At 44.7% G+C, this 27996-nt stretch overlaps 1 protein-coding gene across 1 annotated transcript in view; it reads left to right on the top strand.

Moving 5' to 3' along the window:
• The window catches only part of ncam1a (neural cell adhesion molecule 1a), an 88403-nt gene that overhangs the window by 45384 nt on the left and 15023 nt on the right, over positions 1-27996 (top strand). The window contains exons 2-12 of the mRNA XM_085935713.1: positions 18255-18329; positions 20308-20517; positions 20587-20730; positions 21809-21946; positions 22021-22138; positions 22909-23069; positions 23160-23302; positions 24370-24399; positions 26021-26171; positions 27524-27708; positions 27792-27888. Coding sequence (XP_085791839.1) covers positions 18255-18329; positions 20308-20517; positions 20587-20730; positions 21809-21946; positions 22021-22138; positions 22909-23069; positions 23160-23302; positions 24370-24399; positions 26021-26171; positions 27524-27708; positions 27792-27888 — 1452 coding nt within the window. The remainder of the gene's footprint in view (positions 1-18254; positions 18330-20307; positions 20518-20586; positions 20731-21808; positions 21947-22020; positions 22139-22908; positions 23070-23159; positions 23303-24369; positions 24400-26020; positions 26172-27523; positions 27709-27791; positions 27889-27996) is intronic.

Here is a 27996-nt window from a genome sequence, read left to right on the forward strand (position 1 = left end):
TTAGATTGGTGAGATCTTGCACCAAATCAGCATGATAAATTGTCCTGTTACAAATCACGGTTGGAGATACTTCATTATGATGGCTCATTTTTCGAGAAATGCCAACACCCTGCGGCTGTTTGGATGGCATCCTGCGACGACACAGGCTTTTTGGGCTGACGCAGGAAATACCGTCAAAAAAGATAGAAACATAAGGAGACTTTTTTTCAAAGCAACTATGAATGGGCTCCAATTATTGCCGGGGGGAGGGGGGGAAGAATGTGTGATATTAAAAGGCCAATCAAGAAGACTGTGGCAAAATTGTCGAGTTAAATTATTCAGGGAGACATTTCTCATCAGAGAGTAGGATTTTGAATAATGCAGGCGGTTATGACTTCAAATAAGCTGTACGCAGCTGTACGCCATTCAAAACTTCCCGTTCATATGTCAGGGAATCGCTAATTGCTCGTAATGGCACTTTTCTCCCGAAAGAAAATGCAGACAAAAGAATCAATAAAATTACAATGAAATGAAATATCAGGTGTGAAGAGACTGGAGTGTGCTTAAAGTGCGGCTCACAGACATTTTTGCGTCGTACCTGTTTTGTATTTTTTTTTTTTTATGACATAAAATGCTAGTTTGGAGTGCAGTGCAACAAGGCTTTAATTAAATGAATTGTTGTCAGGAAGCAGTCAAGGCATTAGCGATTTTAAATGGCAACGGAACTTGTAGTAATTTCCTATATGTATGCTTACAATTTTTTGCCCCCTTGCTATTTCACTCGGATGCTGGCGTTGGGCAGATTTTTTTAGTTTTTACTGGTTCTACTGGTCTCGCTTGAGGGGGCCAAGTTAATGCCCAAAATTAGAACATGTCTTTAGAACAGCACATTTATTTTATATTATATATTAGTTTGTATGTATTTTCTTGGTATGAAAACATTTCTAAATAAATTAATTAAATCAATATATCCCACAATCAGCCCGTTGCTCTCCTCTGCATGTGAGCCAAAGTCAGCTGTTCATTTTTATCAATGGGGACCGAAGTCCGGCAACAGTCACACTGACGGAACTTTGAAAGTCATGCCCAAAAGCAATATTCCACACAGTCAGCAACAGTTCAAATGAAAGATAAAGTGGGTTGGATATCGATCCTTGCGGCGCCCCGTGGGGCCTTCTGACCCTCCAACATGATTTCCAGTGGGAACAAAATGGCTTCTAAAATGCCTACGACATCCATTTCTGCAGTAGCGCTGTCTTCCGAGCTAAGACAAAAATATGCTCACTTGGAAGATTTTGTAGGTTGTTGGCGTTTTGGGATAGTGATCCTCCCCTTGGAAAACATACCGTAAAAAAGTGAGCTCCCCGACTGTAAAAATTGTGCCTCCTCAAAAAACAAAAAAATCTTTGCAAGGTTGTACTGAAATTTCAGGTCTGAGAGAGAAATGTATCATCAGTTTAATTTGACCTTTGGGTTCAGCTGACATTCCGGAACAACGCCATTTGACTTGTGCCTGTGTTTACAGATATGAAGTAAACAAATAGGTTCCGGAGCTGCTTTGTCTTTGGGGCGATGCATTAAGAAACAAAATGGGGTCGTTTTCATTTCCAATTTGAAAGATTTGCCATTTAACACAATTAGCTTTGACATTTACCACAGCTTGCTCGTTTTAGTCACAGTCATTTTCAAATTTGTCTTTTTGCTTCAGTCAATGATATCTGCTTTTAATCGGTGCTTAATATTCAGGACTGCAGCGTAACTTTTTGCACCGCTGTGTTCAGAAAGCCACTATCAGAAGTCATACGAGTATTCCGTCTGACCTCTTTGTGACTCGAGCTGGCAAAACAGGTTTCAGATGAACTTGTGGTTTTTCATCCGCATCAGTTTTGTTTTGAGTTGTGGAGATACATAATTATTGTAGTTGGTTCGGGGATAAAAAGGCTTTAAGACCGGACCTCTTGCCCTTTAGCGGCTTTAAAAGAAAACTTTCCGTCCTGTAATGAACCATCTGTGGTGGTTTGTTGATCGTCCGAAAAAGTTTTTTGTTTTTAACAGCTTTGCTTTTTCTCTTTCTTCCATGTGTGCCCGCCGTCCTTTGCAATCTCTTCATATCGCCATGAAGGTAAGAACTTTCCTTTTATAGGCTGCTGGTGTTTTTGAAACACTTTTAATAAGCTCCTTAGGAGGAAAACGACACTGTCTTCCCGTTTCCCTTCCAGCGGCACTTTACGAAACCACAAGCACATGTGTGATCCGTTAGAAAAATGTCACAACTGAAGTGACTTTTTATTCAGCAAGTTGTCAGAAAAAAAACTGTCATACATCAGTTGTTTCCATTCCTTGATCACTTCGTGTTTAGCATTAAGATCAACCGAAAAGCTCAAATGTGGCATAAATAGCCTGAAGTCTCTTTTGAAGCAATATTTATGATTTGCCAAACGCCTACTCTTATCTCAAAGCGCCACTCTATAGTTCTCTCCCTAAACCAAACTCATGTATTGGACTGGTTAGAGGGTAGCAGCCATTAGGGATCAAAGCTGCAGAGTTTTTTTCTTTTCTTGAGATGATTCCATCAGAAGCGCTGATCCTTGTGATGCTTGAGTTTTTCGAGAGTTGGGATAAACGGGAGGGGGCCTGGTGTGATGTCTGATGTTGTTGCTTTGATACGCTTTGCATTTAGGAGATAAGAACTTAGTGGGCGCAGCATTCAATTAGAAAGTGACAGAGTGCAACCTTATCAACGTTCACATGACAAAGAGTCCTCTAAAGATGCTAAAAGGCCTCTGGGGCCACACTATGGTGTACTTGCTCTCCAATGATTGAGGTATTGAATCTATTTTTATTTTTTTTATTACCTCCAATAAAGGAAGTTGCACTTTTAACTTCTACTGTCCAGTTTTGGTCCTGTTCAAGATCCCGTCTTTCAATGGCCTCTGCGATTGCATAACAAGTTGTCATTATTATGAAACAAAGCAGATTCAATTGGGCGCATGCGAGAATGCCACGTACAAAGACAAAACAAAAGCACAAAGAACGCAAGGGGAAAAAAGGAATCGGATTTTCTTTGTGACTTATCTCCCAAGAGCTTCCACAGCAATACAACATCTAATCTGCTGTGTTTTTTCTTTTTCTTTTGTGTGTGTGCGTGTAGGCTTTGTTTTCCCTGGTGACTGTCGTTTCTCTTTGTGACTCACTCACGTTTAGCTCCAATTCCAGGAAATAAAGCCCAAGGAGATGTTGGCACTTCATGTCTCCAGATTCACATGTGAAGCGGGAAAAAACACATTTGTGAGACAAATAAAGTTAACATGAACGTTATAATTGGATGAGGAAAAGAAACACACAAGCAACATTGTAATTTTGACCGCCGACGCTCACTCAAATGATGGCTTTGATTCTTTTTTTCGTTTAGTTTAGTATAACACAGTATTTGAAAAAGTTTCTTATAAAGTTACCAAAAAAATTGTTCAATAGCTGACAAAGAAATAAATCTTTCCTATTTCCTGTAAAAGAACATTTGACATTTTTACATGAAAGAAATCAATGTTAGGACTGCTCAAAATTGTGCTTTTATTCCTGTTACCTTTATGTGGTAAAAAAAAAAAAATGCTGTCGATTTTATGTAATCATTCCCTCAAAACACATATTTAAGTTCATCCCTGCACAAAGCTTTGTATTGATGTCCAGACAAGTCTGCCATTTGGCCTCCTTATCACTCTTTTTGGGTCACTTGGCCCTCCTGCTATCAACAGCGGCCTTTTGTGCACGCAGATAAACCGAGCGTGGCGGCGTCTGTTGCGGTTCCGAAAGCATCCCGCGCCTCATCGTCATTCCTCAGGAGTGTGTGGCAACAGCATGTTGGGTTTTTTTCTGGCATTTTTTTGTGTCAAGTCAGCGCAGTGACCACAGCGACTGGAATGTTATGTGTTCCCAATGAGACGTTACAGTTTGAAAGTTGCGGTTGCAGATTTTTTCACTTATGCTGGCAGTCCGGGGTTGTTTAAAGTTAGAACCTCCCCCGGGATGGTTTCTTTTCATGCTTGATTGACTGTTGAGTTCAATGATGCAAAAAAAAAATCATTCTGCGAGGTGTTATGTTGCTGCATCACATTTATTTTGGTTATTCTTAAGGAAGATTTTTTTTCTTGCTTTCTTGCCGTCTCCTTGACATTCAACAGATGCTCAGCAGGGTGGCGGAAGTGTGCTAAAAATAATTGTGTGTGTGTGTGTGTCGGTGATCATGTCCATGCGTGTGCTCGCGTGCGCGTTTCCTATCAGTGCTGAAAAGTGGCCAGCCGTCATTACCGTCTGACGGAGGTCAGCATGAAGGGGCTTTCCAATCTTCCTTCTTGCACCCCTGCTATCTTTGTTGATGTAAGCCCACCCCCAAGAATGAATAGGCTCAGGTTTAGGTAACGTTCCATTTTAAATTAATTTATGGAGTTTGCGTCTAAATGATGGATTTGATGACAATACAATTCAAAGTCTGTCAAGAGAAATACGTAACGGTGAAGAGCAAGCAAACTTGCAGTTGAGTTACTCCATCCTGAAAGATGTTATGGCACATCAGCAAAACAAGCCCCAAAAAATATATGCAAGTATGGCACAATCGATATGTATCCCGCCTCTGGGCAGCGGCGTAAACTGCACCCTCTATTTTTTTGTTTTTGTTTTAGTACACTATAAACTTTGTCCATGAATCACGCCCTTATGCTTTTAGAGACTAAATAAGGATTCCTTTTAGTTTTGCTGTGTGTGTTATTTACCGCGCGTAGCTCGTCGCTAGCCAAACCCTCTGAGGTCGTAAATGAGACCCCGCGTCGCTCTGCAAAACAACACTCGAGTGTCCTTGTCGGCGTCTCCACCTGCCTCAGTATTAAAGTCCCCCCCCCCCATCGGCTCCTAGCATCCAATTGGAGGAGAGGCGGGCGTTACCATGGCAACTGCAGCCAGCGGACTGCGCGAGAAGGGCCTGGTGGCTGCTAATGCGTGTGTAGGTGTCTGAAAGACGATGCCTCGCCCGTGCCTGAATGAAAGTGTTGATTAGCTAAAACAGGGGATGACATCATTCCATTGTCGGAACGCAAATGGATGAGTGAGGACCACCTCAGCGGTCTGGCGAACCATCTTCTCGACTTGGCTCCGTGCCACTGCGGCAAGTCGTACTCCCCAATGTTTACGCTTAGTGACACGTTTTCCCCTGAAGTAGTTTGAGTGTAGTTTACGCCAGGAAATAACTCTCTTTCTGTAGATGTGCTCCGCTTGCGTAATTTCACGATGGAACAGAAGAGCCACTTGGTTCTGCGCTTTTACTTTCCAATGGGGAGCTCCCGCTGGAAAGCTGAGCGCTTTTCTTCAGATAAATCTTTGGATCTTAATCAAAACTCGACCAGCGGTCACCTTGACCTCCTCTCTGGAGGCACCATCAAAGAAACGGGCTCTACCAAGTCCAAGTCCCGGAACCAACCTGCCGCAAAACAAATGATGACACCCCGTGTGGCATTAATTCGGCGCTTTCCTTGCTTAAAGAATCAAAAGGCCAAATTTCCCCCCTACGGCTTTCCATTCGGGATCTTCTCCGCGTTCCGGCGGATTGTTCTGATGAATAATTCTGTTTCCACTTCAACTTGAAAATTTGAGGATGTTCTCGCTCATTCACGGCCGACTCGGTTTACGCTTCTGTGGCGCATGAAAGCGGGTGGTGGGAGTGAGCGTTTTAGACCCGGCGTCCCTCAGGGCCTCGGCGGTTGGCGCCGAGCCTTGTTGCTCAGCGCCTCTCCAATGAGAAGCTCCTCTGATCTCAGCTTGTAGCAGGATCCCTTCGTGGTGCGTGACGACTTTCATGTCTTGGCGGCTGTCTTCGCGGCTGATTTCGTTTTTATCCAAGATCTTTACATAATGAAGTATCCGTTGCACTTTCGATGCTGTCGTGTCATTTGTTGCTTGTGTGTCATTTAAAGGACAACTGAATAAGATCTGAAAGCAGATGCAATCTACAAGCAGCACCGGAATTTCCATGTAACCTTCAAAATGTTCTTGCCGTAAGCAATCAATTTGCAAGCTGGGAGAAAGCGACCTTTGCTCCATTGTTTGTTCCAATCTTGACGCTTGTATTAAAGCATTGACGCCGAACGAACAAGGCCCGCCGCCCCGTGGATTTATTTTTAATTATCGTAAGTTGTCGTGGCCACGTCACGCACAAAAGCCTAGGCGTCGCCGGCCGGGGAACGCTTTTAACGCCTGGTTTTGTTGCACCGTGTTTTCCCATAGTCTCCCAACGCCCGACGCGCGCTTATGAAATCATCAAGCGGAACGTTAGCGCTATAAGCGAGAGCTCTCGGCGGAGTCGTTAATTGGACACCGGCTCGTTAGGCAGCGATAATGTTCAAATGTGTCAACTATTGTTACTATGCTGATGTTTTGAAGGGGATTTTTTATATAAAGTTGTGATCACCAACAGGCGCCGCTCGTAAGCAAGACCACGGTCTGCTTGACTTCCTTTCGCCTCCCGTCTAAAACGTTGCCCATCAAAGAAGAAAAAGCTTCGGCTTTGGGCGCCAATTGTCTTCAAGCCACGAGAGCAAAGAACGCCGAGCCGCAGGGACGTCTGCGTCCTTTGCAGCCGACCGAACCCAATAAGCCATCAAAGTGTGTTTTTGATGCTTTTAATTTCTTTCTCGGCATTGAAATAGAAACATTGAGAAGATATGTTTTTTTTTTTATAAAAAGCGGGCCTATGTGAGCCCGAAGGGAGTCGACGTGTTCATTTCCTTTCTGTCTTTCTATGCACACGCGCATAATTGGTATAGAGAGGGTCGGCGTGAAAAAAAATAAAAAAAGCTATATCTCAGATTAATTCCTGTCAGCTGTGGCAGTGGAAATAAATGGCTTTGGGAATTGGGGCTGAGCTCAGCGCATGCAAGGAACCAAGCTAAATTTAGCCACCTTTGGAAAAAGGCGGGAGACGGGGCCGGGGGGGGAGGCCACAAAACGGGCACTGGTGGGTAAAAATGGAGCACCCGCCTACCGCTGGGATGTTGACAGAGTGCGAGATGCCCAAAAGATCCACTTGTAGCTTTCTTAATCCGAGGCAATTGAGTCGTCACGATGACTCCACCAAAATAGAAGCGTGTTGGATTACATGACCGATGGATGTCACGTTCGTGCAAATGGATCAAGTATTGTAAGCGTAAAAGAATTTGTGTTTGACCTTCCTTCTTCTCTATGAAAGTACGGCAATATCAAAAATAAAATAAAAACATCGAAAAAGAATCCTGAAAACTTAAAAAAAAAAGAAAGATATTGCGTCAATTGTAGTACTTTTTAGATGTAAAAAAAAAAAAGTAGATTTCTAAGCATTTTTCATTAAATTAAGAATTTAAAAAATGTTTTAAAAAATTGTCCATCAAACGAGCCCGAATGGAATCATTTGGTGCCAATTCAGCAGCGGACGTCCACAATTTTCGACCTCGACCTCTGAAATAGCGCCCCGAGGTAAGCCTCCTGTCAGTCTACGAGCGTGCAAAGAAAGGTCTTTATTGAGCGTGCCAAAACGTGAAGTCAACAAACGCCTGGCCGCCAACGTATATAAATCAGACCGTGTCCAACACAACAATCGCGGCATAGTAACACGCCTTCAAAGTAAATCGGCGCCAGCTATTCTTTAGCTTGCCGTCGGGCCGGACAAAGTGACACATTTAAAAAGTTCCAGCCTGTTTTTCTTTCATTTCTCTTTTGCCTCTCATGTCATCAAAGTGTCTTTTGTGAAAAGGTTGCACAATTTGGATAGTGAAAACAAGATGTTGACACTTTGTATTTTATACCTCCTGCTCCAGATGAAAAGCCTTTTTTTTCTTTCTCCAGCACAACTGAGACGTGCTCATGTTTAGAAAAAAGAAGCCAATCATTAATCAAGAGTTGACTCTTGGGTGCAGAAGTTTCTTTTTGTTAAGTTATGGTGAGCAGCAATTTGAAAGGAAACCCAACTGCAAGTGGAAGCTTATTTTCTTCCACATTCGTACATAGTTTTTAAATCCCTAACCTCGCCTGCCCCCCAACCTGCCCCCCTTTCCCAAGGGCAAACAGCATCCCAACTGTTGCATTTATCTGCATGGCGAGGCCATGATAGCAAAGCCGCTCACGTCTTTGGTGATAACGCTGCTCGGCTGAGACGGGCGAGGTCAGCCAGGACTGCGGGCCCGTCATTGAAGAGATGAAACGCATAGAAGGCTTTTCCATTAAAATGTCTTCCCTCCCCTCTCAAGGGACGTACTTAACGCATACATCATTGGACGGGCCCGTAAATAGAGTTCTGAGCCACCTTTTTGATGGCTTTATTTTATTTGCTAGGTGGCTAACCGTTACCACTCAACCAAGTACCACCCTCATGACTGACATTAGATTTGTTTTCAAATTATAAATATATATATATTTTTGGCTCATGACTAAAATGATGCACAGCGGATTTACATATTCCAAATTATCACCAGGCCCGAGTCTGAGCTCACAATGCTAGTTTGTGCCTCTAGTGGTAAAACAAAGACTAAGAAAAAATATGACATAATTCTAATGTCAGGTTATATTCGTCACGGGCCGTGTACATAGTATATGCTTCAATTACTTTTTTTTTAGTGACCTCATCTAACAATGATACAATGCACTTTGTCTCTTTCTGCAGATGCGCATTCTATATGTACCGCTTGTCCGCACGGGAATTCTATTCAGCCTAGTTCCGACTGCTCGTCCTCATTTTTTTCCAAGGGCAAACTTTCTCTCGAGAACAATCCAGCAGCAGCAGCAGTGTGCTGCAGTCACCATTCCTCCTTCTGCACTGTCTATTTCTATCGGGCTCTTTTTTGGACTTATATGTCCATCTATACATTATTGAAGCATTTGAGAAGTCGGGGGAGTGGGAAAAACGCTACAAGGAAGAAGTCCCTGCATGAAGCATGAAGACAGATGTGTTTTTTTTTAACCACATTCCGTTCAGGTGTATAAATAATATATGCACAGGCGTTATATACTCTCTGTCTGGTGATGCTTGCCGAGGGAAGAGGGCTGTGTGGGAGGGGGAGGAGGAGGGGGTGCGCAAGATAGGGATCATCAGTATGCCAAGTGTGTCACTGGAAAGACGCCCTCCACTGAAAGATTGAATTTTGCAGTGAAAACAAGACAGAGAGAAGCCATCAGATTTCGATGGATACTGGAGTGAATTAATATCGTGTCTTGATGCTTTGGCTTTTCTGATGTACTTTGTTTAACGGATACACGTTTTATGACCCCTTGCTTTATGCAATTGAAATATAATTCCAAGGTATGTAAATAAACTACCTGTGGCATTTGTATCAAAATACTGAGGGAATTGAGGAGGTTAGGAGACCGTGTACATCCCATTTTTGTTTTATAATTAACTCAATGTTTTAGTGAAAATGAGACGCACCAGAGATACTGTTCGGCCAATGGGAAGTCATGCTTTCGTTACCATAACAACCATGGGATCAGCTTGAGCCTTGCGACTTGATTGGTATTTACATATATTTGACGACCAATAGAATACATTGAAGAAAACAATCCACCCTACAAAATATTGGGTTAGAGACTGGACCGACACGGTTTTGCAAAACCCAAATTGATGTTTTGTATAATGTCTCATCTAAATTGGGTTGTTTTTAACTCAGCATATCTGGAAAAAGCATTAAGACCCTCCCGCAGCACAGGATAAACCCTTTGGATAATCTTTCCAAGGCATCCAACTGTTGAGCTTTTGATGACTGATTGCATGGGAGGTGAAATGCTCAAACCAGTAAATGTATAGCGCACTTAACTGAATCTCATCTGGCAAAGACAAAGTGTCCTGACGGGCATGGTGCCTAAGCCAGATACATTCCTGTAAGGGCCAGAAAAAAGTCCAGTTCAAATTGAATTTGTCGGAAACGAGGTCCGGCGAACGCCTGCGTATCTCCGACCGACCGGCCTGATAACATTCCCCGGGCATCCGTTGTGCCGGAGATGCTCTTTCAACCAAGAGTAGGCGTGCGTTATCCTTTAACTCGTCTTCCTAATCGTTGGGCGGCGGTGAGGGAGGAAAGAAAGTGGAGCGAAAAAGTAGGCTCGGTAATCTATAATAAGCGAGAATGACTTTACATGTATTTCACAAGGAACGCACACTGCCGTGTCGTCACCGTAGGTGAGAGCTCACGGCTGAGGTTAAGGCACGCTGAGCACAATTTCCCAGAGTAAGAACGATAAGCTTACGATAAGCTTCAAATTGTGCTGCCGCACCATTGAAGGATTATGCGGCGGTGACTAAAGAATGTCGACGGTTATAGTTGACCATGAGTCTCCGTTCAAGCGACAAAAATGGCCTGGAAGGCGACAGGAGGAATCCACGGGCGATATAGTGACAAAAACGTGCCGTGGATGAGAAGCGAAAGTGAGTTTCAACATAATGACGCTGACTGTCCGGATGGAAGCTTGAGAAATACCTGAGATTGAAAAGGAAATGTTGCGTACAAATCCGTATTGTACCTTTTCTAACACTGATGGATATTTGTGCAGAAAATCAGTCAGGCAGTCTTTTATTGCAGTAGAATACCTTAAAGGGGACATCTTATGGACAATTGACTTTTTAATGGCTTGTAAACAAATAGTCGAGTCTCTGGAGCGCCTGTCCACCTATCAGGTGTGAAATTGCACAACCAAGTTCATCTTTTGTGAGCTGCTCGTTTCCATAAATGCATGTGTAAACAAGCCATTGTGAATTTCTACCAGCTGCATACGGGATCATAGAATCGAGTCATTTTAAAAGACCAGATTGCTTTGGCAAGGTTAACTTCCTTGGACTCAAGATAGTGTGGCTTTCTTCTGTTATTGATTTTTCTCGGCGGTTTAACGGCGCCCTGACGGCTGGCCTGCAAGCATCCCGGGGTATCCCTTTATGTTGACATGTAGGGGTGCCCCCTTCATCCGAAACCTCCTCCGGCCAATCGTCCATCACCGCTGTGCGAGACAGAGTAGTAAAACTCTAACTCCCGTAGAGGAGGGGCTGTTGAAAAGGAGAATTTCTCCTTTAGATTAGTGTCGCACCGGCACATTATTAAAGCTCGGCTGATCCCATTGCACCGCTGAGAATCACCGCAGAACATGAATTCGCTCAGAAAAAACAAGAAGCGATGGCGGCAATCCTCCGAGTTAACAAAGCCTTTAATAAAGAAAGCAGAAGATGACACTTTTTAGTGAATATTTCAGCAGGCAACTCACAGGAGGACAACCTGGATTTCAAATCCCGCTAAGCGTACGCAAGCGTTGATATTCCCCGCCGGTGGTCTTCTTGCTCAGCTAGCAACGATAACGAGGCCAGTTCGCGGTTGTAACTTTTGTGGAGGCCTATTGCGGCCAATAAATGTGTCACGGAGTGACGCCGTGGGAGAGACGTGACTGGGATTAAGAGTCAATGTTCGCGTCTGTGTTCGCTCGTGTGGTACGAACATCACTGTCGGGTTGCTATGCTATTATTATCATCAGCATTAGCTTAATACTAGCTTAATTATCTTTTGATTATTTACGCGTGTCTAACCTTCAAAGTCACACCGCAAATTCTTCTGCCTGGCTTTGTCTAAAATTGGCTTTTTACCAAAATTGGATGCTATTTATGCGCCATCGTGACAGCAGAAATGAAAGATAATAACAGGTCGATTTGTACCTACGATAACATCGATGCGAGGGCTCAAAACAAGCCAATCCCAACTTCATTTGGAGGGTGTCTGCAGGGTTGCAATTTACTGACATGCACCTTGGTTCCTCAGCCAAAGGTGTCTCCTATCCCACCAGAGCCTGTGTGAGAAGTACAAAACCGTCTGCAGAGTATAAAAGCAATTGCGTAGAGAAAAATAAGATTGGAACGGATTTAAGGGTAACCTCTGCGCCGTGTCCAATCCTGTCTGGGGGATCAGGTTGATTCGCTGGACCATGTCAGCTGAGCACCCACTGCCTCCGCCGCATACCATATGTAACGAGGCAAAAGTGGAAAAGCTCAATCTGTTCGACTTGGAGTCACAAGTGATAAAAGACTTCCTCATCTCTGGACTGACGTGGCCTGCGCCAAAATTTGGCGGGCGTCCTCAAACACCATCAGTGACTGAGACAGACAACAAAGCATCACAGAAAACTAATTCAATGCTGCATAGCATATTAAGAGATCCATTTCTTAAGGTAATTGAAGACTCGAAGGTGTCATTGGATTGATAAATCACAAAGCTGGCAAGTCTTTATGCATGGTCGGGGAACGCCAAGCAGACAAAGTAGGTTATTAGGAAATGATTTAAAAGCTGCCAAAGTGGTGGCAAGTCGACTGCAGGCTGGCATTTTGTACCAAACATTTTTTTATCGCGCTTGTCCTTATGACAGGGGAGCTGAAGTATTCAGCATTTCTTCTTCTCACTTTTTCAGTCCCTATTGACAATATTCTCCGTTGCAGTGTGTGGTATACCAAAATGAAAAACGATTGATCCAGGGACAAGACCAGCATTCAATAAAAGGCTGACTCACATCAGTGCGTTGTGGTGACAAAAGCCTCGACGCTTTCTTGCTTTTTAACGTTGTGATGTAGATTTTGGCTTTTAGAACTGTTTGATGGAGGAATGCCAGCCGATGGACTTAAAAAAGCAGCCTCTCAGATTGAGTTCATTGTGTCTGCCCTATCTGTTCTTCAAGATAGCCGGCTGAAATTGAATCCACATTTGTCGAGTGCCTGTCCACCTGTGCGCAAAGGCATACCAGACTCGTGTCTGGATGGAATTGCCTTTTGGAAGACGAGGCGGGCGATAACCACTTGACTTGTGAGTCGGGGGGGAATATCCAAGACGCCTGCGGAGTGGACGAGTAGGAGGGAGAGAATGCGCCGACTGATTCCTCACTTCAGCTCCTTTGGTACACTGCTCAAGTCGCTCGGTCGGACTAAAGTCCCATGGGTAAGCCCTTCACCGACACTAGCGACCATTGTAGTCAAGGATATCCAAGATTCTTTACCACTGCAGATAATTATTCCAAATACCGTCTTGTCTGTTTTCTGTTTTTATCAAAATACCATAAAATGGGATTAAAGGACCAATGTTGTCGGAAACTGGCAGGCAAACAAAACATTGACAAAGTGGGGGATCTTGGTCTTTAGCTGTGCTTTAGCTCCCCAAGTCGGTCTACCAAAGGCCCGGGGATCGATAGCAGGCTCAATCACCGCATCGACCGATGGCAGGGCTGTAAACGGGATGCAGTTGTTAAGATGTGAAGGTGCTGAAATACACTCGACGCCACGCCATAAAAACGCCTCCGATTTTGTAGCCGGACCGCCGTGGGGGTTTCATCGTTGGAGACTGTGTTCAGCGGTTCTTTGAAAGTTAGCTAACTTAAAAAATATTCAAGTTGTCTAAGTTGCCCAGTTTGGAAAATATATGAGTAGAGTTTCTGCCTTGATAAAAGCATTCAAGAGACAATTGGGACTTGTTTGAAAAAGTCTCTAATATGTCCTCTTTAATTATTTAAAGGGAACATGAAGTGACTCCAGATAAGGCGATTGAGGGTGGGCTCCAGATATTGGATTTGCCTCCATTAGTATGCCCGGAGTCATGGCTCCACAGTGATTAGCGAGGTTTTGAGATGCAGGGCGCACTCAGGTCAGAGGAAGAGGAAGCTCTCGCTCTTTTGGCCTCGTTAGTTAATTACGCCGCAGGCTGGCGATCGCTCGCGCTCGCTCGGGCCTTTTTGCATGAGCGGAATATGCGAGTGATCGACGTGTGTCGGGTTGGCCCGGAAACCGCAAACTTGAAAGCGGATATCAAATATACGTGGAGCAGAAATGTGCCCATCGGTAGCCAATTCCTTGCTGTTGACTTTTGAAATGTCAAAGCTAAATATGGCCTCTTCGATGGGGTTTTAATGGAGGTTGTGATCAGTTCTAACAGCTGCCAAGAGTTTTAGTTTACCACTACGACTGAGTCTGTAGTGCGAGGTCACACAAAGTAGGAGGAGCTTGAGGTTTGTCTCGAACGTCTTACGAGCCTCCTCTCGAAGGTACCTGTTTGCGTTTTCCTGATAATAATCCGACCTCACTCAGCAGTCTCTGTCCTCTTCTAATAGGCTTTAATTGGAAGGAACATTCAGGCCAGGTCAGATTTTGACTCGCAAAGTGATAATGAAGGTTTACGAGCAGATCGGCCATGTTGGAATACTGCCGAGAACAATAACTGCAAATGCCTTGGAATCTCAATAATGTACTACAGACTCACTTATGACCACAACCATCTGTCCAAACAAGTCATCGGTCTATCGAGGCACCGCTGCAACGGATCGTTGACCCACGTTCACCAGCGTTTCAAATGCTACGAGAAAATCACATTCAGCGAGCTGTTTTGGTTGCGTCAAACCCACCAAATCGTCAAATCTTCTGAAATACCGAAAGAGGTTAAAAATAAACATATTAAACTGTTGACTTCTACTGGAGACTTTTGTGTTCTCTCCACTTGTTATATCTCGAGATGACAAGTCACGAGGTTGTCGGGTTTGGGGAGTGATGGCAACGGCTGTAATCCCCGCAAAGCCGCGGCTGCTGAATGACTGAAGGCTGCGAAGAGTTCGAGGAGCTTAGGAGACGACGCGCCTGTGTCGATTTGATTAAGGCGGCCGACACCCGCACACGGCACTTGGAAAAAGGCCGCTTAGCGTTTTGTGCTTCGTCTGCGACTACAGCAGGTTAATGATAAGTGGTGGAGATGGCTTTAGGATGTGTTCTGAAAGGCTCATTTATTTCACGCCGGCGACACAAATTGTGTGGGCATCATTTTCAGTGTTTGTTGGAATAATCAAAGGAAAACCTTTCCTGCCATTTTTTCACTTGCAAATCTCCAGTATATTCCTAATTGTTTGATGTCAAAGTCTTATGAACTCATTCGCTGCTATTGTTGATGACGCAGAAAGCCCGACTGGTGAAATATCGCATCTTCAAGGAGTTCCTTGTAAAATAACTGCTAACCACACTAAGAGTTGATTTAGACAAAGTGCACTTGCAATGACCCATATTGAGGGTTTGCCACTTGGGAGAAAAATTGTGTGAATCCAAACTTGCTCCAGCACATATATCTTGTTATGCGATTACGGAAGACAACCTGCAACATAAATTGTACTGTGGGGCTTGACATGTGTAAGACGTATGCTCGGCATTCACTCTGCTGTCACTCATGGCCGTGGATGTCATGCCTCAGTTCACTTAGGCTGTTAAAAGAGAGACAAAATAGCTTCGGGTGTGCCTTTCAACCATTTTTCAACTGGCGAGACACGGGCGGCGGGCCGGGAATGCTTTTGTGTCTAGTAGCGCGAGTAGAACTAAAACTCTACTGGGTTTAGAGCATGTTTGGCCAAGAACACTTTTATTATTATTATTATTTTTTTTTAATCAAGTCTCCAAGATGAAGCTTTTAAGGTCTAAATTTCTCACGAAGCCTCTTGACAATGACATCTAATTTAGAAAAGTCTTCCAAATTGTTGTCAATTCTGACTATTAGCACAAATGGTGCAAATGTTCAGTGCCTTGCTCAAAGGCCATTAGGAAGCAATTTAACATGATGAAAAAAAACACCCGCAAACACTTTGAGGCAGCGATCACAGCATTACAATTAATGTAAATGGAAAAGTGGACCCAAACCGAAGGGTCCAAAGATTAGAAGGAATCAGACAAGAAAACTAGCACGCCACACGACAATCATTTTGCGATCTCTAGGGTTGAGTGGGAGCCCACCTTCACATCAAGCTCTACTTTCATCCCCTTCATTACGGAGCATATGGGGTGAATGCTTTTATTAAGGAGATTCCCCGAAGGAATTCATGAATAGATATTGCTCAGACTTGCGCTTATTCTCACTCGCAAGGTCATACATGCACATTGAATGGATCACAACATCCTTGCATCCCTTTCATGTACATATGTCCATTTCTAACCAGGTAGCTTAGTTGCTTGCTTGGTTGTATGACCCGAGAAGGTTTCTTGGTTTTGCAGTCGGTTGACGCACTTCTCAATCAAGTCATGCGGCAATACCTTTTTGTAGAAAACAAAGAAAGCCCAAAGCATTTCTTTCCCCAGCTGAACATCCACTGGCGTTTGTGTTGTGAGCGGACGTGAACTGAGTGCAAGCTTGGTGCAATAATGTCTGCGCTTCCCCGTAGAGAGCGTTTTGCCCTCCTTATATGCTAAGCATCGCTAGGCGACGAGTAGCCTCCTTGTGTCGGCGCCAAATGCCAGACCACAAACTGGGTTCGTCTAACTTCCCATCACCTTCAAATTGTTGTTGCGATAGCCACCGATCGCAAAATCGGTCTTACATTTTGAATAATTCTCTGAAGCAGTATCATACAATTATACCATGACTCTAAATAATTGTTTTGTTTGTTCCGCTAGGAGCACGTTTGATCGAGTTAAACAGCATGTTGTCTTACTTTTCTGGGGTCGTGCGAGGTGATGGAAGTGAGTTAACAGTACCTGTGGGAGGGAAAGCACCGCAGGCTATCGGCTTTCGTCTTTCTTGGCTTTTTTTTTTTTTTTAAACTCTCACACGGGTTTGACATACGAGCCTCGGCGGCCTCCTTTGTTCCTCAGAGGAGGTGAGCAAGTGGCTATTTCGAGGACGCGGAGTGAGAAAATGGTTCAAGGAAAAGCAATTCTTCTCACACCGCCTTGGACTTGTTTTTGTTGCTTTTAGCCCGGCAGATGTAATCAGTGGGATTGTCTTGGAGAGGGTTCACGGTATCTACGCGAGGTTACGAAATGGACACCGTGTTTTCTTTGTATCTACCTCCAACCTGGAAAAGCAAACGGTGCGCCAGGGTTTAGCACTGCAGCAAGCACTGGGAGCGTTCGTCCGGTGAAGTCAATGTCCCACACAAGACGAGACAATCGTGGAGATTTGCATTCGTGGCTGATTCAAATATCCTTTGAGGGTTTATTTTAGAAATGCCCTATCAAATGCTCTCACCGGACCCACGCGGCCCACGAGCTATAGGTTTTACACCCCTCTCATAACAGCAGCATCATATTTTAGTCAAGAAGCGACGCCTCGCTTGAGCATCTCATCATGTCAGGATCGCAGCGGGAGTCCTTGGGAAGCGTTTGCACGAATCTCCCGGTGAGAATCCAAACAGACTCCCTCCTGCTTGTGTGATGTGCCGACATAGCTCAGCTGGATTTTTTAGATTAGAGCAGGGATCACAATTCAGCACGCACATCACTCAATTAAGAGAAGTATAAACCTTTGTGAAATAATCGTGGGAATAAATATCAATTCCGACATTATCAAAACAATTGGATTCCATTTCTTAAAATGTCCACTTTTTATGTTTTGGTAGCTGCGATAAGAAACCTTTCACAGAGAGGATCTCAATTTAGCATCTCACACCGTCCAAATAATCCGCTGAAAGAGAAAAGTGTCCTGGAATGACTCGAGTCAGCTCTCTTGTATTGACACAGAGAGAAAAATCAATCGTCGCGGGTAAGAATACTTGCAAGACAGCTGCTGCGCTTCTTCTTCATCTGGTCGGTGGGGAGCTTGCGCAAGGTCGCAGGTTTTATGAACAGCTTGTGATGAGTGCGGCGGGCGGGCGAGCGCTGTCGCCTCTTGTTTTGTCGGGAGCGCTAAGGCGAGAGGCCACTTGACCTCAAGATGAAATAATTTGAAAATGGAAATAACCCACGCTGCCCATGAGTAGACAAAATCCAGGGAACGCTATTTACCCGATATCGACTCCAGTCGATACGGTTTTCGATGAATTGATGTTTGAGACTTCGGTTGTACAGTTTCTCATCTTTCCAGTTATTGACTTGACAGTTGTGGTACGAGTGGTGAATGCAATGCACGCCTGAAGGGAGGAGTCGCTGAACTCAAACAAAGCAAGAATCTCGCTCCTCCATTTGCTCGGGTCAAGGTGGCCTTCATGTCTGCGCAAGCGAGCAACATAATAGAGTTTACAAGCGGAGCGAGACCACCTCCTCCTCAGCGAGGTCCCGGCCCGCTTGTATATGTCTGCGCCGCGTTCGAGTAGCTGCGGCCGACGTACTCCAAGATGGATATCGGTCAACTGAATAAGAGCTCACCAATGCTATTGGGTTGTCAATTGCTAATCTATTACTCAATATGATGTGCAGATTTTTTGTTTGTCCATCTGTAACGTTCCTTTTTATTGACGTTGGATATATTGTGTGTGTGTCTCCGCCCCCCACCCCCTCCCGACCCCTGCAGTTGCTATCCAGGTGCAGGTCACTCCAACACACAGGGAGATCAGCGTGGGAGAGTCCAAGTTTTTCCTCTGTGAAGGTAAGCTAGCACCTGGAGATGGGACGGACAAACTGGGCGTTTTAGTTTTTGGTCTATTTGCGTGAGGTCGATGGGTTATTACCGACACCGCAGTTCGTCAGGGGATTAAAAGAGAAACATTTGCTTGTTGGGGTTCCACTTGATGTTTTTCCAAACTGCATTTTTGTTTAAATACTCAGCCGTTTGCGATACCGCAGGAAAAAAAAAAAGTATTTGGTTCTGAGTGCCTGCTTACCAGTGTTAGGATACGGATTTTAGCTATTGATCTGACTCCAAATTACGATCAACTTTAACACAAGTTTCTATGTCCTAATCCACACACTGGCGCACCTAACAATTTTGCGAGTTCGTTCTGTCAAAGAGAAGACCAGTAGATCAATCAGACCAAATTTACCAAATGTTTATTCCTAACAAAGTGCTCTAATACAGGCCTGGGTCCCGGGTCCCTCACACTAAAACTCGTGCGTTTCTGTGACCACCAAAAGACGACACATTCTTCCGGGTTGCCCAGTTTTAAAGAAACACAATATGAATATTAAAGCATGCAAAACATTGTGTGATGATTGGTCGATGGTCATCTCCTCCCCGTCGAGGTGTCATCACTGTGGTCAGGAGTTGGGGGTTTTCCTCTCGAAGCCCAACCACCTGGACGTGGTATTGTTCTTTGTTCTCCGACCTCGAGGTGTTATCTGTTGGAATAATCTCGGGGGAAGCCCCGGCCCGCCAGACCAGGAGGCCCCATCCCCATGAGTCCACGACTCTCCTTCAAACCAAATGCTTTCCACTTGGTTCAAGGAATGTCCCCCGATCCCCGTCAGCCCTATGTTCCCCTCCTGTCCCCATGCTACTCCCGTGTTTGTCCTGTAAGAAGTCCTCAATGACAACGAGCAGAGCCTCTTTGCATAGGCGAAATGTTCCCTGTCAGTTCAAAGGGACTTCATTCCTTCCAGTCAACTGCAGCCCCGATTCACAGACTGCAGATGACCAAAACTGGCCACACACAGTTTGAAGAAGTCACATCAAAGCCATCCCACATTTACTCAACGTTCGCCCAAGGAACTGCACATCAGCCACCCCACACCCACTCAACATGTGCCGAAAGGCCCAAGCAAGGCTAGACACCATTACCATTATGTGTTGTGTTAGTTCACCAAGAAGCCAAACCCAGCAGGAGTCGGCCACCTGTGGAGAGGACAACTGGCCGGGGGAAGAAAGCAGACTCTGCACTCCCAATGTGGGGGTCGAGAAGATCAATTCACACTACACTACATTCCTTTTCTAATCAGCGTTACTACAGCCACTATCTCCCTTCCTTTAGTGTAGCAACGCCTCTGTAGCCAGGGCATCCAAGACATCAAAAGGAGGAGCACGTGGGGGAGGAACTCAGAACTGGCGGAAACTGCAACCGAGCCTCCCCCCAATACTAGATATTATATTGATATGATTATATGTTTAACACAACCTTGAAAAATATGTTTGCTAACTGCTGAAAGCACATTTCCCTTCACCAGTCAGGCATTTTACACCACCTGAGCCGGAGGTGCTGCGTTCCAAGGTATTTTTTTTTTCTGGTCATCTCCTGCTGGGACTGTTTCCCAAACAAATCTTATCACTTTACCTCAACTCTTGCTGTTGGCTTCCATCAAATATGTTCGTCTTTCCCACTAGGAAAGGAAAATGACTTTGGCGCCAATTTTCCTAAGCTCTCAAAAAGCAGGTGGAAGATTCCGTCCTTGCAAAATGGCCCAAACCTCTTATTTGCATCTTTCATGCAGAGGTGTGATGGTAGAAGCGCCATTCATTCACAGTTGCAGTTTCGCGCCATTTTATCTCCGGTATTTTTGGTAAATGTCGCGTCACAGTATGAATGAGTCCCTTTGAGACGGAACCCATCAAATGAATGTAATCCAGTCAGCTAGTTTCAAATCTACTTGTATGGACTTGTGGATGCAATGAAATCCCCGTATCATTTTCTCAGTGGTGGGAGACGCTAAAGACATAGACTGGTTTGCCCCCAACGGAGAAAAGATCCTGCCCAACAATCCCAACATCCAAGTGAGCCGCAACGACGAAACCACCTCCACGCTCACCATTTACCACGCCAACGTGGACCACGCCGGCATCTATAAATGCGTGGCCAAGAACGGCGACAAGGAGGCCCAGGCCACAGTCCAAGTCAAGATCTTTCGTAAGTGGACCGCACCTTTTGATTTTGCCATCGGATCCCGACTTTACACTCTTTTTCCCCCCCTTACAGAAAAGATTACCTTCAAGAATGTTCCCAGCCCGCAGGAGTTCAACGAGGGCGACGACGCCGACATTGTCTGCGATGTGGTCGCTTCGCCGGTGCCTTTCATTATTTGGAAACATAAAGGCGCCAGAATCCAGGCCAACAAAGACGGTGAGACGATGGCAACTAAAATCCCAGTGTGTCACCAAAAAATTGCAAAACCTGAACCACACTGGTCCTTAGCTCCTTCTTCGAATATTGTTTTTCCACTCGCCAGTTCTGCCAGCCGTCACTCAGAACAAAAGCCTGTTTCTCCTAAAACATCCTGGATAATGCATGAATGTGAATATTTGATTCTTCTCACCAGGCAGATAGAGTTGACTAGTGTCAAAAAGAAAAGATATCTAGAGGGAATTTGGACTTTCCGTCTACCCGAGCGAGAGCAGAAATCAAACGTAATGTCAGACTTCCTCGCCTGTCACTATCAGAAACATGCAGCGAATCCTTTCACGTCGTCAGTTTGATCCGCCTCGGCGTGAGCGGCGGTATTGAAGGTGATTTTGCCGCAGTCGAGCGGAAGTTCTAAAAAGTCAAGTCGGATTCTCCCACCATTGCGTGTCAAAAACACAGCGGTGTCACGATTCACTTTTGAAGGTACAGAAAAACACTGCAATAAGTTCTACTTGCCAAACAACAATAAGATAAAAGCAATGACTATGTCGTCTCCACCAGAAGAGTATTCTTTAACTTCTTCCAGTGGAACAAATGCTAATTTGAAGTGACACCGAAGCACTCACGGAATTTACCCGTTGGACCGAGCGAGCGACGTGTGAGAAAGGCTACCTGGTTTTGCTTACTGCAGTTCAGTTCATTATGTGGCGTTAATGGCCGCTTTAATCGGAGGCGGCAATGGGTTGTCAAGCCGCTGGCAGCGTCCCTTTTTAAAAGTGCTTTCTCCATTACCTAGCATAATTGAGCCGTTTCAATTTGGCTTCCACCGTCTCCAGATCGAAGCGTTTCAAACTCCTCGTTTTCTACTTTGAAGATGGACGAGTAATTAAAGTTGCAGTTTTGTGCTCGCCGTGGCTTCACAAAGAACATAAAGCTTTTACTTTGCCTTAAGGGTCAAATTAAAATGATTGCTCACAATATTGCTGTCCAATAAAAACCTTTTTTTTCCAATAAAATGAAAACAGATCGGGAAATGGGAAATTATAGCAGCTGTCTTTTTGCTTCTTTGCCGTTCCAGTGCGATACAACATTATGGAAAACGGCCACCTGCTGATCCGCGGCATCAAGAAAACCGATGAGGGAACGTACAACTGTGAGGCCCGTGTCATGGAGACCGGAGAGATCAATTTCAAAATGATCGACGTCGTCGTTAACGGTGAGACTTTTCCGACCGGCCGGCCGCTTGCAAATCTTCCAATTTGTGATTTTGCGACTGTCGTGTGTTTTCAGTCCTGCCCACCATCCGCGCCAGACAGTCGGAGGTCAATGGCACCGCCGACATGGGCGGGTCCATCCTCTTGGCTTGCGATGCCGACGGCTACCCCGAACCCACCGTCACGTGGGCCCAGTACGTATGATCTATAACGCTTATTTTTAAATGCCAACTTCAGAATTGTCTTTGAATTGGTTCAGGTGCCACACGAGCAAGTTTTTGCTCAGTTAACTCAGTCAATCAGTTAACTTCTTTGTGTCCATATCTGAACAAATCTATTTTGAGGGAGTCTTCAGCTTCACAAGACCTATCTGAAGAGATCCGGTATTTTATAGCAACACAAAATCAGGCTCCTTTTTTTCGGCAGCACTAGTTGATGGATGTGCTCTCACTCGCCCTGTTTTCCACCTGATGTGTCGGGGAGGATGATGATGATGATGATGATGAAGGTGCCTCGACCACAGGAGGGTTGAGGTGGAAAAGCAAGTTACGTGAGGAGAAAACTGAGGGCCAAGCCATTTTTTTTTCTCGATGGCTGTCGGCTAGGCTGTTGCGACTTTTTCGGGGGGGGCGGGCTAAAGACGTTAACACAGAGGTGCCTCAGGCGAGTAGAAATATTTTACCAAGATTGATACCAATGGCTACCAAGAGATGGTGGACTCCTCAGCACTTAAATGGAAATATGTGTAATTGTATTTCAAATTGAAAAAAAATTCTTATTCTGTCAAATTGCTGAGTCTTTTTATGCCACGAATCAAGAAAAAGTCAGTCAAGGGGCGACGAGTGAAAATTCATTTTTGTCAAAGCCAAAAAGATCCATTTTCCATGTTCCCTTTTGAGAGGAAGTCGGGTTTGTCTTTCATTCCCATTTTCTCTCTTTTTTTTTTTTCCTTCCCGGTCGGCAGCAACAACGTCATCCTTGAGTCGGGCGAAAAGTACAGTCTGACTGAGGACGGCTCAGAGTTGGTGATAAAAGATGTCATCAAAGTGGATGAAGGAGATTACACCTGCATTGCCAGGAACAAGGCGGGCGAGATGAGCCAGGAAGTCAGTCTCAATGTGTTTGGTAAGAAAAAAAAAATGTGTGTGTGTGTGGGTGGCGGGGGGGGCTCACAATGTAATTATTAATGGTTTGTTTTTGCTTTTTTCCAACTAGTGCAAGCTAAGATTACTTACCTGAACAACCAGACGGCGACCGAGTTCGACGATGAAGTCACCCTGACCTGCGAAGCCTCGGGAGACCCAACACCCTCCATCTCCTGGAGCTTCCAAAACAGGATGTTCTCCGAAGGGGAGCAGGTAATGATGGAGAGCAAGGTGCTAATTTGCCAAAGTGCCGGAATCAACACTGACAAAAAAATATTCTCTCCAATTCTATAGTTACAGTATACTGGTTATATTATTTTTTATTTTAATGAAAACATATTCTCCTCCTGATGAATGATACAGTCAGAGACTAGCGTTTATTTTTGAGCTTGTACAACCGCACGGCATCACACCGAGTCATGTCGAACGTTCTATTGCCTGATTAAAACCGAAACCGGAGCTGCTTGCGTCATTTGCTTAATGAAATTTGACTCTCGCACTATCATTTCCAAGCAGTTTAACCTCGTAAAGGGTACAAGTTAGACTTTACTGCTTTTTAATCGTTCCTGTTAGAAGATTAAATCCGGGGAAATTGACAAAAAAAAGCCCTGGATGAGCATTAAAATATTTAGTCAGTTATTGCAGTAGTAAGAATATAACGCTAAAAATTGAGTAACCTCGGTGGCATTTTGTTAACGATGAAGCCCATCAATAATCGTGAGCGGAAGTAGTTTTTCTTTTAGCACAAAATAGGACAGGAAAATGTATCTGTTACATTTGTAGAATAGTTTTCCCTTGTTTCTTTTTCTGGTCAAATTTTGACTTCTCATAAAATAAGGTGAAAGGCTGGACACATCTCATCTAAAGAATGAGGTCATTAAATCTTAAGATGGTTTGTCTGTCTCACTTCTTACATGCCCCCCTCCAAAAAAAAAAAAAAATCAGCATGTAAAATTTCTTTCGGGTATGAGCCAGGCACTTGACAGGTACTATTTCTTTTTCCGGACTCTTCATTAGTGTGCGCGCTGGAAATTTGCCACTGCGTTACATGTCAACAGGGGGGTGTCTGTCAGTAAATAATTAAAGCGGCACACATTTTTGTTCTAATGGCACAGTAGGCGAATAATTTTTCAGCACAGTGTGTCATTTTGAAGAAGTCGTCATTTCACCTTTGATACCCAATTTTGAGCATCATGTGACTCAGGCCCCCCCTCCTCCATGTGTGAAGACTTTACAAAAGCCCCACCGTGTCGTTGTTTTTGTGTGTTTGTCCTTTCTAGGCTTCATGGACACGACCCGACCAATATGAGGTATGGCGACTAAAAAAAATTTGCCATAGTTGCACGGGCCCCCAGACTTAACACGCTAGCACACCTCCCTCAAGTGTTTCCACTCAAGCCACTTGAAGCGTGCGTGCTGTTTCACGGCCACTAACTGTGTTCACATTAGTCACGTAGCACACTTAATGTCATCTGTTTAGTGGACTTTTTCAGCTTTTTGTCCTCTTTTCAAGGGTTTTATTATTTGGTTGTGCAACGGTCTGCTGAGGTAATTGAGGGGTCGACGCCCATCCATTGGCGTAAATACCGTTTGCTGTGCCTTTATATAAAAAAAAAAAATAGCAAGAGAGCAGAAAGCACATCTGGCACACCAGCCAATGTTCACTTAAGAGACCATATCATTATGTGAAATTATTTGCACTTAATTGGAACAGAGCATTGAATAACAACCTTGGAGAATGAGCCGCAAGCTGCTTCGCTAAGGGCAAATACATGATTAGAGTCTCGGTAATTTTGTTTGTTGGCCTGTTAGCGAGCAGACTACTTTCTGGTTCTCAGAGGACCATGCCACTCTGATTGGACTGTACCAACTATATTTGGTTCTGCGTCAAAATGGAATTGGTTCTTACGTGGACACGGACTTGAAATTTCTATCGTTTTTGATAGAAACTGTGTTTTTTTCCTCCGATTTTAGTTTATTCCAAGCAAATCTATCAATATTTCATGAAATTGAAAAAGGAGAATTGCTGCTATTTGTTTTTGGTCCTAGTTTGGCAAATTTAGACCACTAGCTAGTCGAGTAGATTTAGACATCAAGAAGTTGCCCTTTGCCAGTAGATGAGTGTTGATACTGGGGGAAAAGAAATAAGTGTCTTGACCTTTCCAGTCTGTACTGTTCTCACCATGTTCTTATCTCGACAGGGCAGGCGGCATTCAAGCCACCATTGATATTGTGTTTTCAATCCCAATGTTTTCAATCCGCGGGTGTTCGGGACCTTCAGAAACGGCCGCTTACTGTCAGCTAGTTAGCTGCACCGCCGCAGAAAATCACCTATTGATCCATGCCCTCTCATCGATCGCATTGGCATTGATCTCGCACCATCTTATCTGGGTCGTGCCGATCGCGCTGCTCCACGCCCGAACTTGTCTACGAAATCATCAATCAAAAGGCGCCGGCGAGCGTCGCTGTAAAGTCTCGAAGTGGTGTTTGTGGTTAAAGGATGGAGCTGACAATCAGTTGACCGGGGGCCGATCGTCAAAACCTGCCCCGAGCTACCGTTAATGTCGACGCCATTCAGGCAGTGTGGATGAATGACATCCGGTCGTTGGGGTTGAATCGTTTTTCTATGCCTTGTAAGCACAGTTCTCCAGAATTCTACTTAATGATGCTGTGCCTGCTCCTTTCATCCATTCATAACATCTTACGTCATCCACCAAAAAGAAGCACACCAATTAACCATTTCACCGAAAAATCCTAATTTGTGTTCACTTGCACCAATTTCTCAGTTATGTTCGTTCTAACAGTCCACGTTTAACGTCCAGTATTTCTGTATTTCCAGGAGAGTGCTTACTCTGCATGGTTTTCCCGATCAGAATCGATGCGCGGTCTGGTTTTCACAATCGGTTTCCTTTTGTCTCTTCTCGCTCGCAGAGCCACGACGGAAACATCGTGGTCCGCAGCCACGCCCGGGTGTCCTCCCTCCTCTTGAAAAACGTCGACTTCACATACGCCGGGGAATACCTGTGCACTGCCAGCAACTCCATCGGTCAGGACAACCAGCCTGTGTACCTGGAGGTTCGCTGTAAGTCTTCCTGACCCAAAAATGATCTCCCAATCTAAAGATCCAAAGTGATCTGAAGCCGAGATTTGCTTTTTTTCGCTTCGAGTAGTCGCAATCTGAGACTTTTATAAACATTGAGGACTTAGAGACAGCAATTCCCAACCTTTACTGAGGCATCAAGCCTTTGCTGCTCTTCCACGCGGTTGGTTCTGCTTTATTGATGGAAGGACTCTGCCAATTTAGAATGAAATGTGACAAAAGGCAACGGTTATCAAATCAAAGCTAGGCACTGAGTCGCAATCCTGAAGCATTCCTGGATTATTATGCAGAGGAGGAGCGAGAGTCCAATTGATTTTAGATATCACCGGCACAAGATGTAGTGGAGCTTAAAGATCAAATCTCTACATGGTTCCTTTTCATCAGTCACAATTCTCAACCAGTGTGTGGCACAAGAACACCATTGATGCTAATTCTATGTTTCTTAGGAGGAAACCTATGGAATGGTCTTCTAAAGCATCCCTTGATTGTTCTTCCACAGCAGAGCAAGGATTGGCTGAGGTCAAAAAACAAGATGATTATCATCTTGGTTTTTCATCCAGCAGACTGTCAGGAATGATCTTTGGTCTACGTCAATGAGAACTACGGACAGATTAACTGGAGTCGAGGGTGGAATACCTCAAATATCATGGTGGACTGAGTTCAGGCGCTGACATTCGTAAAGTGATACCTCATCAATTGCGAATCTTCCACGATGAGCTACGGCGAAATGGAGTTTGACATCATCCAGGCAACTTTTCAGGGTCTCCCCCTCCCGCCTCCTCCATTGTTGTTTGCAGCGCTTGGCAGACAAATCAATAAGACTTGCAACATCTCACTGAAATCAGCAGAGCGTTTCTTTTTTTGCCATCAGGAGAAAGCTCAAAGCTGTTGGCCTTTATTTAAACTTGAGCTCCTCACGTGACTTTCATGTCAAACCTTTTGCCATGCAGGTGAACGAACGCTGATTCTCGACAAGCGGGACTTGTCTATTTCCCCTCGGCGGGATAACAATAGCCTTGCTTTAACTACATAAATGACCATTCATTTGGGGACAATTTCTTGGATGGTTTTTCAGTCTGGTAACCACAACAAACGCTGCTGGGTGTCTTGAGGGAAATGAAAAATGTGCAATAAAAGACTCAGCATGGTCACATTTGGTTCAGTGAACTCCGCTCACCCTGTGGATTGTCCACGCAAAGAATGATTGGAGTGCGATAGTTTCTTTATTGAAGCCCTAAGTAGTTTCCTTTCGAGGCTTGTCTGGTCTGTAGTGTGCGCCATAGAACCGAATAGGTTCCAGGTTAGCCGGTGCTAACTGTGGTGTGAAATTGCAGATGCGCCAAAGATTCTGGGGGTGGTGGCGGTGTACACGTGGGAGGGGAACCCGGCCAACATCAGCTGCGGGGTGGAGGCCCACCCCGGGGCGTCTGTCACCTGGTTCCGAGATGGCCTCCAGGTGCCCTCTGTCAACACTAGCAACGTGAAGATCTACAGCACGCAGGGCAGCAGCTACTTGGAGGTAACACTTTGGATAACATCTCTTTGTCTCAGGATACACTTCAGTTGTCAAATGTTTGTTTTGTTTTGGAACGGTCTGTTCAGGTGTCCCCTGAATCTCAGAGTGACTTTGGAAGCTACAACTGCACGGCAACCAATGTGATGGGTACAGAGTCCAAGGAGTTCATCCTCATCCAAGCAGGTTTGGGTTTTTATTACTTGACAAACGAGAGGATCTGGTTTAGAGAAGTTGCGGCTTGCTGGTGCTCTTCTTGCTTTCATTCAGCCCCTGAGATTTACTCAAGTAATC

This window comes from Syngnathus leptorhynchus, chromosome 17, assembly GCF_054491065.1.
Source record: "Syngnathus leptorhynchus isolate UIUO chromosome 17, UIUO_Slep, whole genome shotgun sequence".
NCBI classification, from domain to species: domain Eukaryota; kingdom Metazoa; phylum Chordata; class Actinopteri; order Syngnathiformes; family Syngnathidae; genus Syngnathus; species Syngnathus leptorhynchus.